At 41.8% G+C, this 18,119-nt stretch overlaps 1 protein-coding gene across 25 annotated transcripts in view; it reads left to right on the top strand.

Moving 5' to 3' along the window:
- The window catches only part of DOCK9 (dedicator of cytokinesis 9), a 282,879-nt gene that overhangs the window by 246,283 nt on the left and 18,477 nt on the right, over nt 1-18,119 (top strand). For 13 of the 25 annotated variants that reach the window (XR_009536799.1, XR_009536798.1, XM_060129280.1 and 10 more), the window contains 8 exons: nt 10-147; nt 266-448; nt 1,686-1,799; nt 1,919-2,134; nt 3,615-3,672; nt 4,561-4,638; nt 5,870-5,976; nt 17,631-17,753. Coding sequence is in view for 22 of the 25 variants with exons in the window: in XM_060129280.1 (XP_059985263.1) it covers nt 10-147; nt 266-448; nt 1,686-1,799; nt 1,919-2,134; nt 3,615-3,672; nt 4,561-4,638; nt 5,870-5,976; nt 17,631-17,753 (1,017 nt within the window). In the remaining 3 variants the exon portion in view is untranslated. Of the gene's footprint in view, nt 1-9; nt 148-265; nt 449-1,685; nt 1,800-1,918; nt 2,135-3,614; nt 3,673-4,560; nt 4,639-5,869; nt 5,977-6,953; nt 7,118-17,630; nt 17,754-18,119 lie in introns of those variants that run through there. The other 12 variants (XM_060129288.1, XM_060129286.1, XM_060129285.1 and 9 more) reach the window with 4 other exon arrangements.

Raw genomic sequence — 18,119 nt, 5'->3', positions numbered from 1 at the left:
TGTTTTAAGAACCAGCTCCTGGCTGACCACGGACATAATCCCCTCATGAAAAAGGTTTTTGACGTCTACCTGTGTTTTCTTCAAAAACATCAGTCTGAAACGGCTTTAAAAAATGTCTTCACTGCCTTAAGGTCATTAATCTATAAGGTACGTTGTTTCACCAGGGAAGGTCATTCTTGATTCTCACCCATTCTCCTGTGTCTACCTGGAGCTGAACGAGGCACTTAACCTCTCTGGGTTCATTTGCTTCCTCATGTCCATGTAGTTTCCCTCAACGTTCTATGAGCGGAGAGCGGACATGTGCGCAGCCCTGTGCTATGAGGTCCTGAAATGCTGCAACTCCAAGCTGAGCTCCATCAGGACTGAGGCCTCCCAGCTGCTGTACTTCCTGATGAGGAACAACTTCGACTACACTGGCAAGAAGTCCTTTGTCCGGACGCATCTGCAGGTGCGTGTGCTTTAGCTTTCCAGGTCAAGTGTGCTGTGTGGAATTATGTTTTAGCAGGAAAATTTTGAGTGTCACATCTACCAGGTTACCTCGGTGTAAGTATTGAACGATCTGGCCTCTAGATGGAAAATTCAAAAGTCACATTTACTGGTTTTATTTATTTCATCCTCCACATCGTAAGATTTGGGCCCAGGATGTGTTTCTATTGGTAAATTGACATTTAAATGTCGAATCAATGTTCAACTGACCGAAATTCTACTGAGTAAAGATTTATAGAACCTATAGGAGGATACCTCAGGACTCCAGGCTGAGAATGGATCAGGGAGTCAAGGCCTTAGATCGGGAGACCGTGGGGAAACCATGGTTAAGTTTAGGCCAGAGAGGATGCTGTCCTGGGTCAGGCATGGTGAGGTTAGAAGGGAGAGGAGATTGAGTTGACAGTACTTAGTGATTGATTATACCTGGGTGTGGTGAAGGTAAAGGATGGGAAGGGGGAATGGGGGGAGGGGCATGGTCCACGGTTTAGCTGAGTAACTGGGTAAAGGCAGTGCTATTTGTTTTTTGGGGTTTTTTTTTGCGATACGCGGGCTTCTCACTGCTGTGGCCCCACCCGCTGCGGAGCACAGGCTCCGGACGCGCAGGCTCAGCGGCCATGGCTCACGGGCGCAGCCGCTCCGCGGCATGTGGGATCTTCCCGGACCGGGGCACGAACCCGTGTCCCCTGCATCGGCAGGCGGACTCTCAACCACTGCACCACCAGGGAAGCCCAAGGCGGTGCTATTTATAGACCCCCAAAAAGACAGATTTCCCCACTGCATAGTTCATATGTACATGTTTTAATAATAAATGCAAAAGACAGTCCACTTACTGAATATTTAGTACATATAAATTCAAGCCAAAAACCAAAGAGGTAAATAATAAGGTCTTCCTTTTTATTAGAGAAAGTGATAGGTAAGTAACCATCCAAGTGATGTGGGCTTATCTGATTCTCATTCCTCTACACTCTCCTGATTAGCATTTTGATGTGCAACCGAGATGGAAGGGTAGCAAAATCACCTTCTAGAATAATTCTTGGAAGGGGGAAGATGACTCAGACATTGTTTCCCACACTGGAGCGATCCTTGTTCGCACCTTCCCCGTTGCCCCATCCCCGTGCACATCCTAACCAAAGCCAGGAGCTGAGCCTGGGGCGTCACTTGAAGGTGAAATGATTTGCTCACGTTTGTGTGTCCCTAAGGTCATTATTTCCGTCAGCCAACTGATAGCAGACGTTGTTGGCATTGGGGGAACCAGATTCCAGCAGTCCTTGTCTATCATCAACAACTGTGCCAACAGTGACAGGCTCATCAAGGTGGGTGGCCCGGTCTCGTTTTATGTTTTACCCCCAAAACTCCGCCTCATCATCCGATACATATGCACACGGACAGAATGCAGCTGAAAGCCCCGTGTCCCCCTCCACCCTTGTTGCAGCACACCACCTTCTCCTCGGACGTGAAGGACCTGACCAAAAGGATCCGCACCGTTCTGATGGCCACGGCCCAGATGAAGGAGCATGAGAACGACCCCGAGATGCTGGTGGACCTCCAGTACAGCCTGGCCAAGTCCTACGCCAGCACCCCCGAGCTCCGGAAGACGTGGCTGGACAGCATGGCCCGGATCCATGTCAAAAACGGGGACCTGTCCGAGGTAGCCCCGCAAGCATGTCAATCCGGGCTTTTGAGAAAACAAATTGTGTCCCATTCACTGAAGGAAGCCAATTATGAGAAAAATTTCCCAGTAATTCAAAGAAGCCAGTTAAAAATATGTGATACTTTAAACAGTGCTGGGCTTGGCGTTCCTTCATGGTCATCTAAGCATTTTAACAATTTACAACATCGTAAGGGGATGTCTCCATCACAAAAGAGCATTGTTTGAAGGCTCTTAGAAAACATCCATGCTCACACAGGTGCCTGCTAGTTAGGTGCACTCAGTTTCTGCATCAAAACTCCTCTCTAGATCTAAAATTCAGCTATTTTATGATAAAATTAGATTTCCCTGTATCGAAGTCATGAATGACAGGGCATTGCTTTTTCCTGTTTGAGGTAGTCAGTTTCTGTCTGTAGTCGTGGCAGATGTCAGAGCTCCCTCATGGACAGAGCTGCACAGTTCAATAAGCGACAGCATGGTGGGGGCAGAGGGGGAGTGTGGGCTCCAAGGCAGACTGGATCCCGGATCCAACATTGACTAACTCGGTGACATTGAGCCAGTTCTTAACCCCTCTGTGTCTCTATGACATCATCTGTAAAATGGGGGAAATTAAGGAAAACTGTAGGCTGTAAGGCGGGAAGTATTCATGTTCCCATGAAAACTCTGCTCAGGGTTCATGCCCAAGGCATTTAGGTGTGATTAACAGTACCACCAAAGAAGTCTGCTTTTACTTTTAAACCCCTCTAACTGCTTAAATTAGTAAAACTGTGTTCTGTATCTGAAAATTTTATGTAACTGTTTTTACCTATTGATTGAGTCCATTCTGTTTGACCATAAGTTTAATCTAAGATATACATTAGCCATAATGAAAATGAATTACATACTGTTAGTAGTAGTAATTTTTTTTTGTCATTCTGACAAGAACCAGGGCTCAGACATTGGAACCTTATGGTAGGTTCATTTCCAACAGCTATCTTTAATGTTTTGTAAACCATGGCAACTTGGTGAAAAGAATTTATTTTTATTTTTTCTTTCATTTTAAGGTGTTTATAATGTTATCCATTTAACATAAAATAATATTTTCATTTAGAATTTTTGGAAAAAGTTATAACTTCATCTCTGAATCTAAGAATGCACATGCCTTTTCTTCAAATGATCCTCTTTTCCCTTTAAGAGAAATAATGCTGAAATTTTATAGTAAGAAAAAAATGCTTTTTAAAAATCTTTTACATTTAAATTTAGTAATTTTAAATAGAAATAGGTCTTAGCAGATTTACCGTCGTTTGTCTCAATTCAAAGTTTAAAAATTTCAATTTATTTGAATTGTTCTACTTTTTTCAAAAGGTAAGATGTCGGCCATTAGAAACACTAGTTGATGCCTTGAGATCTAATATAAGTACATATAGTCATTAGATTTCTGTTTGTGAGCATTGTGCCATTCTTCATAATTGGTGATTCTGAAACGTGTCTTTTGTTTTAGGCAGCAATGTGCTATGTCCATGTCACAGCCCTGGTGGCAGAATATCTCACACGGAAAGGTAAGAGACGATTCCTGGGTTTTGTGAAATAAATATAAAGTTGCACAAAGCAGCAAAGACAAGTGAGAGCCATTAAGAAAGATGTGGACGTGGGGGATTTCTGTGTGTGTGTGTATGTGTATGTGTACAGTATATTCATTGTTCTATTCACTGGTGTGACATTTGCTTGATGTGGTAGGCACCGCAGAAATGCAAAACAAAAGTAGGTGGCATTTTGTCATACAACCTCTTACTAATAACTCCATATTGCAAAAACTAGTTAATGAGCTTGGCATCTGGGAGTCCCTGACCAGCCAATCTCCAGCTGAAAAGATTTTATTTTCCCTTAAGATAGTTCCCACCGGAACTGTGTACCAATCAAAAGGCAGCTGTAGCAGGAGGTGATCAGGCAGTATTTTCTGGAGCACAGCCCGGTCGGCTTTGCTGTGTGCGAAGGCAGCTTGCAGGCTGGAAACCTTGCCGCCCCATGGAAGGAGCTGGCAGGAGTGAGTGCCACCCACCTGTGTGCTAAGTGCTTGTTCCCACGTTAGCAGGCCGCGAGTTCTGTCACGGCTCCTCTGGTTAAACACCAGTTGCTCGTTTCCACTTCAAATTTGAGAACACGGGGCTTTTAGAAAGGCCAGTTGTGTTCATGTGTGTACTGGAGCACGGCTGCACCAGATCTGGCTAATTCCTTCACAATGTGAGGAAACCACAGATGGCCAGGTCAGGGAATTTCTATCTTTCTGGTACAGCTGGCTCTTTGGAATGGAATTTAAGGGCATCTAGGCTTGTCATACGTCAGAGCTGGAAGGAGAAAGAAACCAGGGAGGGGCTCCGTATTCTCTTACTGCCAGCACGATTTCCTGTTGAGACCTTCTGTCGGGTAATACATCTCCTCACGTTTAGAAGCAGACCTAGCCCTCCAGCTGGAGCCGTCCTTCCTCCCCTCCAGCCACAGCACCTGCCAGAGGAGGCGCCGGGGAGGTGAGCTGAGGGTGGGCCGGCCGCCCCGTCCCTGTGACACTCGGACATATGGGGTTTCTCTTTCTACTCTGCTGGGATGGACTTGGCTCTCCTTCCCTCCCTTCTTTTCCTGGCCACTCTGGTTTGATGGCAGGCAAGGAGAAGAAAGCACTTTGGCCACCATTGTCGTTCCACCAGAGCTGAGTTGTATTTTTAAATCTACTCTGTAGCCAAAAACATGGATGGTTGGATTTTATAATTTTGCTTTTTGTACACTCATGTATCCTCAAGCTCCCAGGTTAGTGCTTTGCATAGGGGAATCTTTGTCTCCATGAAACAAAAGCAAGGCGAAAGCTGGACATTGGCAGAGATGCTAGACAACCCATGAAGGGACTGGAAACCTAGACCATGTGCAGCAGAAACATCTCTGACTTTAGGGTCCACTCTTCCGAGACTTGATTTCAAACTACTCTGTGTTCCTTTTTTTCCTGAAACATGGGAGGTCTCAGTTCAGGTTTTGACTTTTGTTTTACTGTAAGCAGTAATCTCAGTAGAGCAGGAAGACATTTCAAGTCCTTCTTCACTTGATCGTTTTTGCCCAGCTGACATTGTCCAAGTGACATGAAACTTACCCCAGTGACTCCATGGGAGGAAAGGCCTCTTCTTACCCCTCAGGCTGCTGACGTGGAACCAGCCAAGGCAGCCCCTCAGCTCACGGCTGCAGCCATCGAGTCACATCTTGGTAGACTGCTTCCTGCAGGAGAAGGGCGAATTCTAATCTGAGTTCTGGGTTACCCCAGCCAGAGTAGGTGAGATGACAGCTGGAAGTAAACAGAGTTGTTTTTGAGTCTGTATTTCTCTGATTGGCTTTGGCTTCTTTATTTTTCTTGATATCTGAGCATGGGTCATTTTACCAAATCAAACTATTGTTGTTATTACCTTGCTATTAATTTGATTCAATACCTATTTCAGTTTATTTAAGGATTACATACATTTTAATAAAGGTGGATGAAAAATAAAAAGGGATGAGAAAAATTTAAAAAATTGAGGGCAGTGAGGGTTAAATATTGAGGAAGCGAATGAAGGAAAGCACACAGTGGCGCCCAGGCTCCCCACGAGAATGCTGGCCTGAGACGCAAGAGATTTCAAGATCGGTCCTCGTTCAACCCAGAAACAGGGCAGGAAGAACCCTCGCGGTTCATCCACTTTCAGGTTGATAGCTCCAACTGTCTCCCCTGCTCTCTAATTCTAGGCATGTTTAGACAAGGATGCACAGCTTTCAGGGTGATTACCCCGAACATAGATGAGGAGGCCTCCATGATGGAAGACGTTGGCATGCAGGACGTCCACTTCAACGAGGTGAGCACCGCAGCCCGCGAGGGCTCCGGTAACCCCAGTGTCTCGGGTGCTGCCGTTCACCCGCCCCTGCACCAAACTGGGATTTTCTGTCTGCAGCTGCTGTGTACACACTTCACTCTAAGATAATTCTCCAGAACACTGAAACTGAACAGTGAAAGCTTCTGCCATTCCCATTCCCAGGAACTCCCCCTTTCCTCTGGAGAGAGTGTGAGGAACTAGTTAATAGTGAAGTGAGGCTGAGAGCTTGAACACTTGGGGTAAAAGGCCCAGTATTGTGAATCATAAAGTTTCTCATTCTTCGCAACAGTTAATTTCTCTGGTTCCTGGGTTTTATTTCTGACTTTTAGATCAGTATCTCCAACACAAGATATCTCCCCGATGTCCCCAAACATGCAAGGCCATGAGAGGCCAGACTGGGCTCAGGGGCAGAGCAGCCCCTGTCCAGGCCCCCAGTTCTCTGCCCCCACTTGAGTGCTGTCAGCTAGGGCCTGTGTACCATGAGTAGATAAGACCACCCTTGCCCACCCCCCATAGAGACCAGAAAGTTTGACTTTAGATCACTGTAGCAATTTTTGCAAGTTTCTTGCCAAAACAGGATCACCCTGCAGCCACTTAAAATCTGAAACTAGAGAGTTCTGAAATACAGCTAGGAATTTGAACAAATGCCAATTTTCTGTGTGCGTGTTTCTTCACGTGGAGAGAAAGAACAGAGAAAGGAGTAAACGTCTTCTGCCTCTGTTATACTTGTGTTTATGATGTGGAAGTCCTGCAATTAATATCAGGACTTTTGATCATGTTCATGTTGGTAAGCGGGGCCCATGAGCAAACATCCTCTGTGACACTGACCAACCATGAATCAGCAATTCTCAAAGTGTGGTCCTGGGGTCCCCAAGACCCTTTCGGGAAGTCTATGAGGTCCTTACTTTTCCAATTGAATATCTCTGTGAGGCTGGATTTTCTTTGTCTACATCACCCAGAACAACATATTGAAGAGATTGTATGCAGAAGCAGAGACAGGAATCCAGGCTTCTCCTACGAAGTCAGACATCAGAGTTGCAAAAAATGTAAAACAATGCCACTCTTCTCCTTAATTTTTTCTTTGAAAATATTGTTTTTTCATTAAAAGTGTTATTTTCATTAACATGTCATAGGTTTATTATCTTAAAGTAATAAATCTTTTTACTTTTTTTCAGTTTTAATTCCTAATATTGTAAATATTGAGAGAGAACACCCATGTATACAAAAGTTCTCAGCTAGTTTTAAAGAATTCTCAATAATGTTTATGCTATATAAAGGGACCTTAAGCCTCAAAAGTTTAAGAACCACTGCCAAAAATTGTCTAGTCTCAAATGACCCTCTAAATTAAAAATTAACTGTGAGAAAGAAGGATAATATATAGAGTGACTTCACATTTAAAAATTAAAATAATTTTAACCAAAATACATGAAGTTCTCTAAGTATTCTGAAGGGGAAAAAAAAAAACAGTTGGTTATTACATGGTCTTAACAGTTCAGCTGTTTCTCCACCTTGAAATGCCTGGCCCAATGGTAATTTTTTATTTTTTACTCTGACGTGTGTGCCTGTCCCTTAGGCAACGAGGCCCGCACGCTCTTGGCTTTGAACTCCTCGCTTCAAGGAGGGCTTGCACTGGGTTCTTCCCTGAAAAGAGGCTTGAACGCATTGTTTCCTTGGAGAAACCACCCTTGTCCCCCGCTGACCAGTCAGTCCTCCGGAGCGCAGCAGTTTGTTTAGATTCAATAAGGAAAACAGCAATGCCAAGAACAACTAAAGATTCGAAAGTAAACAGTTGTGGGTAACCTGTCATCTGGAATGATAACGTGAAGTTCAGGTTTGCTCATCGGATTAAGTAATAGGCTGGAATAGTCTCTGCAGCCTAGGGAATGAGCCCTGTGAAGTCAAGGGCAGGCTTGATTGGGGAAATTTGTGGATGGCACCCGCTCTGAGTAATAACTGAACGTGTGGCAGGGATAACTTTATCAGTTATTTTCAGAATATGGACTTTCCACTCTGTCCTTGAAGCGTAAAGTTGGTAAATCTTTAACAAGGTCCATAGTGCACGACGATCTATCCTGATTAGGATGTGTCACAGGGGGTTGTAAAGCCCCAAGCAAGCCCTGCACATTAAGAGTGAAACTAGCCAGCAGTGAAAAAAAGAACGTGTTCCAAAAGTCACGAAAGCAGAAACTGCCACGTAGTTTCAAGAAAAAGGGAAAGTCGAATATCTCTGCCAGAGGAGGAGTTTTGGGGAAAGCTGATGGGCATAGGTGTAGAACAATAGTTTAATAAAAATCATTGCCCTTTTAATGTGCATTATTAGATATATTTAAATGTCTAAGATGCTCTCCTAACATGATTTTAGAGGCGCTACCTAAAAATGCACAATTCTCCTAGGAGGAGACCTCAGATGAGTTTTTATTGGTAGCGGTCCATCTTCCTTGACTCTGATCTAAAGAGCGAACTCCCCCGCAGCTGCTTTTGATTAAAGAGAAACATCCCATTCCTGTTTACATTTTGTTTCACAAATTGGAGCCTGTGCAGATTGAAGAATTCTGAGTTTCCTATGGTGTCAAAATTCCATGCAACCCATGTTGTTTTGAGATCCCTCCCTCATTATCCCATACAGGCAGGGTCCTAGAAGGAAATAGGTAGCACTCTCAGAAATTGAAGCAAGTCTAACAAAGGGACTATTTTGAAAAGTTTGGTCAGGGTTTAGGGAAACCAACAAGGAATATTGCAGAACCCTGGAGGTTAGCAACAGCTGGGTTGCCACTGTCAACCTGTGGGCTAAGGGAGCGGGGAGAGAGAAACTACACAGAGGGGCCACCTGCCCCGGCTCAGTCCTGGCATGGGGGCAGGGAGGGAGGCACCCCCTCCCCACACTCTCCTTCTGTCCACCAGTCTCCTGCTGGCCTTCCACTGGCTGAGCCCAGCAGGCAGGCCAGCAGTCCTGGTGCGTCGGCCTGCATGGCACAGAGCGAGGGAGGAACGGGGCCAAAAGGGACTGTAGTGGGGAACTGGAAAATACAGTCCGTCCTCATTATTTGCCCAGTTGCTAAAATTTCTTTGTTACCCCGGAATCAGCATGAGGCGCTTTTACAGTCATTTGGGGACATGGCACAAAGCAGCAAAAAATTTGAGGCCACACGTTCCCATCTGAGGCTGAACAGGCAACACTCTGCCTCCTTGTTTCAGCTCGTGCTGTAAACAGGGGTCCTTCTCTGGCCCCCTAGCATGGTGCTGAAGTGCTGTCCAGTGTTCCTGAGCTCAGGAAGGTGATGTGCCTTACAGAGAAAATACTTGTCAGATAAGCTCTGTTCAGGCAGGAGTTACAGTGCTTTGGGTCATGGGTTCAATATTAATGAATCAACAATATGTACTAAATGAGGTGTCTTTAAACAGAAACACACATAAAACAAGGTTATGTACTAATCAATTGCCAAAAATTTTGTAACCAGAGGCTCTCTGGAGCCTAATCCTGTATTTCCCCAAGAAGGGCGTGTTCCGTGTTCACAAATTTAGTGTCGGTGGTGACCATAGAACATAACCACAGCAAATAATTAGGATCGACTGTATTTGGCACCCTCAAGTGTTGTTTCACAGACCAGCAACGGTGAGGTTCACCTGGCAGGTCACTGACTTGTCTTAGCCAAACTGCGTCTACTCAGAAATAACAAACATAAAATGTTTGTACCTACAGAACATCCCAAGAGAGAGTTAGCAACAAAACACATTCTGTGGTTCCGCTGTTTACATCTCATCCAAGCCTGGCAATTTTCTGTAACCCTGTAGAGTGGTCTAAGCATCTACTTTTCCTTGACTGAGAGTGCTCTTAGAACCACCAAAGTTATATAGCATATCTTCACTTTTATAATGCTTCTTGAAAACAATAGCAGTAGGGAACGTGGCCCATGGAACTTGTCTGACTGCTCGACCTTGTCTCATACCAGGACATATTGCCCTGCTTCATGTTGCAAATATTTCCTAAGCTTCCTTATGCTGGAGAGACAAGGGTGAGCATGATGTGATGTGATCATGATGTGATCTGCCCCAACACACAACACTGCTTCTGATGCTTTCTTGCCATTGAGGAGAAACACCTAAACCACGGTCCCTTAGAATCTGAATTGAAAGTTGTCTCAGTTCTTTGTGGCTTAGAAATTCCGACATTTACATGTGCTGATTCACTCCATAGACTAGCTGTGTGCCATGTGCCAGCTCAGGGACACCTGAGGGAGTGCCTGTCTTAGAAAGTTTGACCTAGCGTGCTAGTCCTCAAGCTCTAGTGTGCTTAAATTACGTAGATTCCTAATGCAAGTATAGATTCCCATTCTAACCCACCCCCACCCATCCCCAGATTTAGTTGGGTGACTGTAGCGCCTGGGAGTCTGTATTTTAACAAGCATGCCAGGTGATTATTCCGATACAAAGGATCTTCGACTGTATCTTGAGAAACGATAATATAGTGGAAATGTGAATGATGCCATGATGTACGCCATTGCCCGAGCCAGGTCACATGCTTACGGTTATTCCCAAATGATAGATAAAAGAGATAGCTAGCTTCATAAGAAAGGTTAAATTAAATCAGTCAGTCCTAAGATGGGGCAAATATTTAATTTAAGTGAAAAAACTTTAAGTGAAAAAACTTTAAATACCCTGCAAATACACAGGCTCATAATGCATTTTCAAGCACACACATGCGCCCATGCACAGCATTAGTGAGCTATTTCCACAGACAGGTGCTCGGTGCCGTCAACTGCATGGCTGTGGCACACCTAAAAATGACTGGCTAATTACATCTTAAACAGCTTCCTGAATGGCTTACGAGCTTAGTGTACCGAGATCTTTTTAAGTCTAGTCTAATATCATAAAATGTGTACTTTCCAGGTGCATAAAGCTCATTGAGGTTTTTTTTTTTCCCCGACCAGTGATTACTTATAGTTCTTTGCGTGTATTGACAATTTAGAAAAAAAATAACTTGGCATTTAGATTTTAAGCAAGGGGGAAAACTATCAGACTTTCTGTATGATCGCCTTTCAAGGTCACCACTCTGACCGCTGTCAGTGTAAGTTCTGGTTTTCAAGTGATTGCTGAGAATTCAAAGTAAATTCATACGTGGAATTTCTGTTGAGAATATTATTCATATATGCCCCGATGTTTAGTTACTATGATGTCTTAGTGTTTTTGTTTTTTTATAAATATATTTATTTATTTTTTGGCTGTGTTGGGTCTTCGTTTCTGTGTGAGGGCTTTCTCTAGTTGCAGCAAGCGGGGGCCACCCTTCATCGCGGTGTGCAGGCCTCTCACTATCGCAGCCTCTCTTGTTGCGGAGCACAGGCTCCGGACGCGCAGGCTCAGTAGTTGTGGCTCACGGGCCTAGTTGCTCCGCGGCATGTGGGATCCTCCCAGACCAGGGCTCGAACCCGTGTCCCCTGCATTGGCAGGCAGATTCTCAACCACTGCGCCACCAGGGAAGCCCTGATGTCTTAGTTTTTATGACTCTTTATAATTTTGTGTTGACATATGGTCTCTCAAACTTAGCTGTCTGTGATTGCTGGTTATTTCTATTCAAAGAATTGTTACTTGATGCACCAGCTGTAAACATTGAGGTATAGAGTTGACATTAGCTTGAATAATTTACCTTACCAAATTAAGCTTTGATGCTTAGTAATCCATACTCTACCTTCATGAGAGAAGGACTTAACCTTTTTTAAAAAATAAAAGCCATTTTTAGTTTGTTACTGGGTAAAATCTCTAACTACTCTGCTTTTTATAGTATACATTACCATTTTCTACAATAAAAAGTGATATTCAGACTGATACACTATAGATCCTGAATGCCTCCTGAATCAAAAGAAAAGATAAAATAATGTCCAGTAGCATATATAGGTTGATGATGTATTATTTCCTAATTCTTAATTACCATCAAATTGTGATACTTATTTCATAGTTATTTACTAAGCTCTATTCACTCTATGAAACATTACTGTTTTCCAACCATTCTGGGAAGTGTCCCTGGTTGAAGTCTACTTTTTTGTACCAAATATGGCAGATTTTTCCGTAGTGAACTGAATTGTCCATAGTATTGATATGCCACAAGAATTCAGGTTTCATCGTTATTAAACTTTCCTTGTGTTTCTGGTTTGACAAATGAGTAAAAGTAGTATTCAAATCTTAGTCTCACAATTAGGAGCATTTGGCCCAGGAGATTACTCATAAACTCTATTTGATATATATTTAAGTGACTAAATCTAGAACCATTCAAAATATACCTGAAAGGCTGCTATACGCAGACGCCTTATGAGGTATAGACAGAACATCATTTTAAAATCAAGTAACATCTTCCTTATATAACACTTCCTTGTTGTGATAGTGGATGTTATGTCTGTGTGCATTTTCATTTCTCATAAAATTATCTATTTCAATTATTAATTTATTTTTAGAAAACTTTTGAATGTGGCTATTTACTCTGTGTATTTAATCTTTCCACCTCCCCGACCTCATCTCTCTGCCCTGTTTGACTCAGATTTTATACTCTGGCCCTCAAACTACTTATAAATTTCTCACACACCATGCTGCCATCTCTCCCATGTCTCTGCCCAGGCTGTTCCCTCTCCCTGGAATGTCTCCCCCCTCTTCCTTGCTATTCCCACCTTTCACCTTCACCTCACTAACTCCTGATGATGTGTAAGACTCAGCCAGTCATCACTTTCTGCAACCTTCCATGGTCCCCCACCCCCCATCCCTGGATAGGTGCTGCTCCTCTCTGCGTCCCTGATTCCCTGCGCGTTTATCAGCACACTCACCACCATCTTTTGTAATCTCTTTATGGATCTGCATAGAGATCTGAGCTTTATGAGCAGGAAGTGCTCTCTTCACGTGATTCTTGGCCTCCCCTGGACTCACTCAGAGACACACAGACTATTGTTAAGTCAGTAAATGCCTACTGCTCTCAGTTCAGAGTGTCTACCTTCTGACTTGCAGTTTGGCACGTATTTGAAATCACTGTGGTTTTCTCTGTCCTCAGTATCTTAGCATGCACGTCAAATCTCTTCCAGTCGGTGGTCGTGAGTCTCTAGTCCATCAGTTCTAGCTGCTTCAAAGGACAACCTCTCTGTGTCTTTGAGGGCCTCCTCCTCAAAGCCAGTTTCGTGTATACCACATAACCTGATAAACTATCCCAAACCCACCCCCAGCCCACGTTTAGTAAAAATCTACAGAGCCATTTTTATAAATTACAGAAACTTAAATTTTACTTATATAGGTTTGTTTTATAAACCCAGTGTCGAATACAGTGCCTTGTATGTAGTAGCTTCTTGGTAAAATGTGTGAATGAATGAATGAATGAAAGAATCAAGTTAATGATGTGGTGTAGTGACTGTACCTGGTTATAACATTTATAACTCTTTGAGAAGAATGTTCAATTTTATATGAGATTATATTGAAGTTACTCTAGAGTCTTATTGTGCTGTAACTGCTAAGCATGGAGTTAAGAACCTTTAGGTCTCTCTGATCCCATCCACAATAAATAGGGTGTCATCATTGTGTATTTACTTCTACAGTGTGAACCATACTATAGTTTGAACAAAACCCAGTAGTGAGAAAAGAAGGGGCCAAATGAGTAGTCTGGAAGTTAAACCTAAGAATAGCTTTAAGATGGGTAAATTTCCATGCCTTGACTATTTTGTTATCAGAAGAATTCCTTGGTTGTACAGCATTCTCATCCCTGATGGGAAATTGGGTCTTCTCAGAATTCATTCACCTTTGCTGTAGTCCCACAGCATCACTGAGAATGAAGATGCTCAATAAATACCCAGTGCAGTGTCTGTGATCTAAGATATGTAAGAATTGCAAGGCTTTGATAAAGGACTCGTTTCCCTACAGCGAAGGACAGCTAATAGTAATATTGTTATATTACTAACAAAAATGCAGATCGATTCATTCATCCAAGAAATTCTTGCCTACCAAATATGTATGTGGCACTGTGGGATATTACATTACCCAGTAGAAGTAAGATATCATTTTTCAAAAATTAATACAAAGTAGAAAGTGATGATTGAAAAAGAGAAATTTGTTTAACTGGCCTATTAATTACATATAGCATTTAGTTTTCAGAGCATTTTAATGGATAAAATTTTATTTGATCATCACAACTACCAAATTAGATTAGACCTTTATTACCTTCCCAGTTTTACAAATATGCTAAAGTAAGTACGTTGACACTGACACTATACAAGTTTTATTTTTATGCTTTTCTTTTATGTAGCTTTTTACAATCAGAGAAGCATGAGAAAAATCATAAAATTTTGTCATATTTAACCTGGATAGATTCTCCATTGGAAAAGATTTGAGACAAAACTAAGAGAGAACGGAGAGAGGTTTTGCAACTTCATAATACAAATGCACAGAGAAAAGATATGGTGTTAGGACCTTTACTGACTTTTTTCTTTGTCTATAGCCGTTAGGATAATTACTACATATTCTGGCTTCAGTGTTTGCACTTAATGAGACCTACAATAAAAGCATGAGATAACTGATATACCTCTTTATAAGCATTGGTACAGAGTTTAGTCACACAGATGACAGTTTTATGATTTGTATGTTGTAAATATGACATAGGCATTAAATGTCTTGCTTTAAAGATGGTTTGTTTAAGTCAGTTAGGTAGTATTTTCTGGTAAAGTGATTCACAACTGCTTTTAAAATGTTTATTTTCTTTGGACCTATAAACCGTAGACATTAGGACTATAATGAAACATTAGGCTGGTAATGAAAAACACAGGTCGTGCCCTTCATTTACAGAACTATGGAGGATACAAACATATTAAAAAGCAACTATAAAAGCCTTAAAAACTATATTAGCAAATTTAATCTAGCAGTATATAAATAAGAGGAATATATTGTGATTAAGTGGTGTTTACCCTGACAATGCACCGTTAGTCCAACCCTGTAAAAACCAATTAATATAATTCACCATATTAACAGAATAAATAAGGGAAGTCTTATGCCATCTTAATAGATGCAGAAAAATATTTGAAAAAATTCAATATCCATTCATGAGTTCAAAAAAAAATCCTAGGAGTAGAAAGGAACTTCTTCAAGAAAAAAGATTATCTACAAAAAACCTACAGCTAACATCATACTTTATGGTGAAAGACTAAAATGCTTTCCCCGTAATATTGGGAACAAGACAAGAATACCTGCTTTACCACTCCTATTCGACATTGTGCTGCAGGTTCTAGCCAGTGCAGTAAGGTAAGAAAAAGAAATAAAACTGCGTATATTGACATAAGATGCAGTTGTCTTTTGTGACAGAAGTAACCTGAAAGAATTTACAAGAGAAGTTACTAAAACTGAGTTTAGCAAGATCATAGGACATAAGATCAGTGTACAGAAATCAATCAACCTTCACGTTTAGAGATTTTATACCATAGTTTCACCATATTGTTAACAATTATTTTGTGTAATTCCTACAAACAGGTATGCTGGATGACTTTAAATCTTACTCAAATAAAGGCCTTTACTCCAAAAAAAAAAAACATCAAAATTAAAAAACAGTACTGTTTATAAAAGCATCAAAAACGTTGAAAAATTAGGTGTAAATCTGTAGAGATTTGTATGCTAAAAACTATCAAACACTGATGAAAGAAATCAGAGAAGTCCTAAATAAGTGGTGTGAAAGACTCAGTATTTTTAAGATGTTACTTCTCCCTAAATTGATTTATAGATTCAAAGCAATCCTAATCGAACTCCCGTCTGGAGTTCTGGTAGAAATTGATAAACAGATTCTAAAATTTATATGGAAAAGCAAAGGAACTAGACTAGCCAAAACAATTTTGAAAAAGTTGGAAGAGCCGTGCTATCTGATTTCAAGATAAAGCAGTGGTTCTCAGCTAGGGATGATTTTGCCCCCTCTCTCCCAAGGAACATTTGGCTGTGTCTGGAAAGGTTTTTTAATGTCACAATTTGGGAAAAGGGGGAAGGGTGGTGCTACTGCTACTGGCATCTAGTGGGTAAAGGCTAAGAATGCTGCTAAACATCCTATAATGCATAGGACAGCCCCCCAGAAAAAAGAGTTATCTGGCCCAAAATATTGTTCATGTCACTGTGGAGAAACACTTCTATAAAACTACAGTAGTGATCAAGACAGTGTGATATTGGCACAAAGACAGACACATCTATCAATGGAACAAAGTAGAGAAGCCAGAAATAGACCCACACAGGTATGGTCAGTTGATTTTTGACAAAAATTCAAAGGCACTTCAATGGTGAAAGGGCCGTCTTTCATCAAGTGGTGTTGGAACAACTGGACATGCATATGGGAAAAATAAGTTGACCTGTACTTTACACTGTATTCTAGGATCAAAGGATCCTAGACTTAAATATGAAATATAAAACTATAGAACTTCTGGAAGAAAACATAGGAGATAATCTTTGTGAACTTGATAAAGATCTCTTAGATGTAATGTATAAAGCACAATCCAGAAAATAAAAACTTGATAAATGGAGCTTCACCAAAATTTAAAACATCTGCCCTTCACAAGACACTGTTAAGAAAATCCAGAGACAGGCTACAGATTGGGAGAAAATTATAAATCACTTTTATGCAAAAAATATAAAGAACTCTCAAAACCCAATAATAAGAAAATAACCCAATAGAAGAAGAGTGAGGAAAAGATTTGAATAGGTACTTCACCCAAGCTTTATAGATGACAAATAAGCACATGAAGTTTACTCAACCTCATTAATGAAACCCTACTCCAATGGGCTTAAATAAAGTTCGAATAAATTGACTTCCATTAGTAAATTCCACAGAGGATTGACAAATCAATCTGATTGTTTAACAAAGTGGTAAAAGATACAGTTACTTTGGAAGGGAGGAGGAGCTCTCCACTCTGTTAATAGGGCAGACAGGCCCCTGGCTGGCCATGGGATGTCCAGTCTGCTGAGAGCATCTGTCCCAGCATTCCCAGCAAGGGTCCTAAAATTCACCCTGATTGGCCAGTTTAGGTCACATGATGAAGCAGTGATTGGCCGGAAAATAGATTTATGCTGGTTAGTTTAAACCTGAGGCACCTGTCCCAGCCCTTGAGTCATAGTGTTAGCTTCTTCCAAAGTTCAAGGGCTTTAATGGAGGCAGGGTGACTGCGCAAACTTAAGTAGATAGAAATTTTGAAAGGAAAAGGGAAAGAATGTTGGTGAGGCAGGCGTAGTGCCTACCACACTCCATTACTGAATTGCTCTAAGATGTTTAAATTGGTTTGAAGTCATGCTTAGTGACTTTCCATGTCTCAGCATTGTCATTGTTCCTCAGAAAGGAAGAAAATCTACATTATATTTAGAAAAAGAAAACTAAGAACAAAAATTGAGAGCCTGTGTGAAACCATCAATTTCAATTTTTTTCCATGCATTTAACTATTACACAGTTACACAATGTGACCCTTCGTTTCTGTTTGTAAACATGTTTGGAAAATAGCTCATTAAAAAAAAGAAACATGGAAGTTAGTGTTTAAAAATATTACATATTTTGAAATTTTCTTCCTGGCCATCTTAACCGTTTATGTATTCTGCAAGGAACACAATGCCAATTTCCCTGTAACACTCTTTCCTGGCCGGGGGCCTTCTTCTTTGATCAGGATGTGCTCATGGAGCTCCTGGAACAGTGTGCAGACGGGCTCTGGAAGGCCGAGCGCTATGAGCTGATCGCCGACATTTATAAGCTCATCATCCCCATCTACGAGAAGCGGAGGGATTTTGAGGTATCTGAGTGGTTTGTTTTCTCCCATTTGAGAGGACAGTGGAGTGACACACATCCCCAGACATTCTTATATGCAGAAAGCGCAAGCAGGCCATTTGAGCAATGACCTCTGACCCGCCACGTGACACTGGCAGTCGCCACCCTCAGAGCCATCAGGTGTCACACCTCTACCCAGACCTCAAATCTCAAACGACAAGGGGTGGGAATTCTGGCACTCCACCTCTTAGCTAAGGAATGGGGTAGGAAAAGCGAAGACTGCAAACGTCATCAGAGGACTGAATGGGCTTACTGCACTGGAAATCCAGTGGGTCTTCAATATGCAGCATGGCCCTTTGGGTAGAAAACAAAACAGTTGGATAATGATCAC

This window comes from Lagenorhynchus albirostris, chromosome 18, assembly GCF_949774975.1.
Source record: "Lagenorhynchus albirostris chromosome 18, mLagAlb1.1, whole genome shotgun sequence".
Lineage (NCBI taxonomy): Eukaryota > Metazoa > Chordata > Mammalia > Artiodactyla > Delphinidae > Lagenorhynchus > Lagenorhynchus albirostris.
The sequence above is the reverse complement of the archived record's forward strand: the minus strand, read 5'-3'. Positions and strand labels throughout refer to the sequence as shown.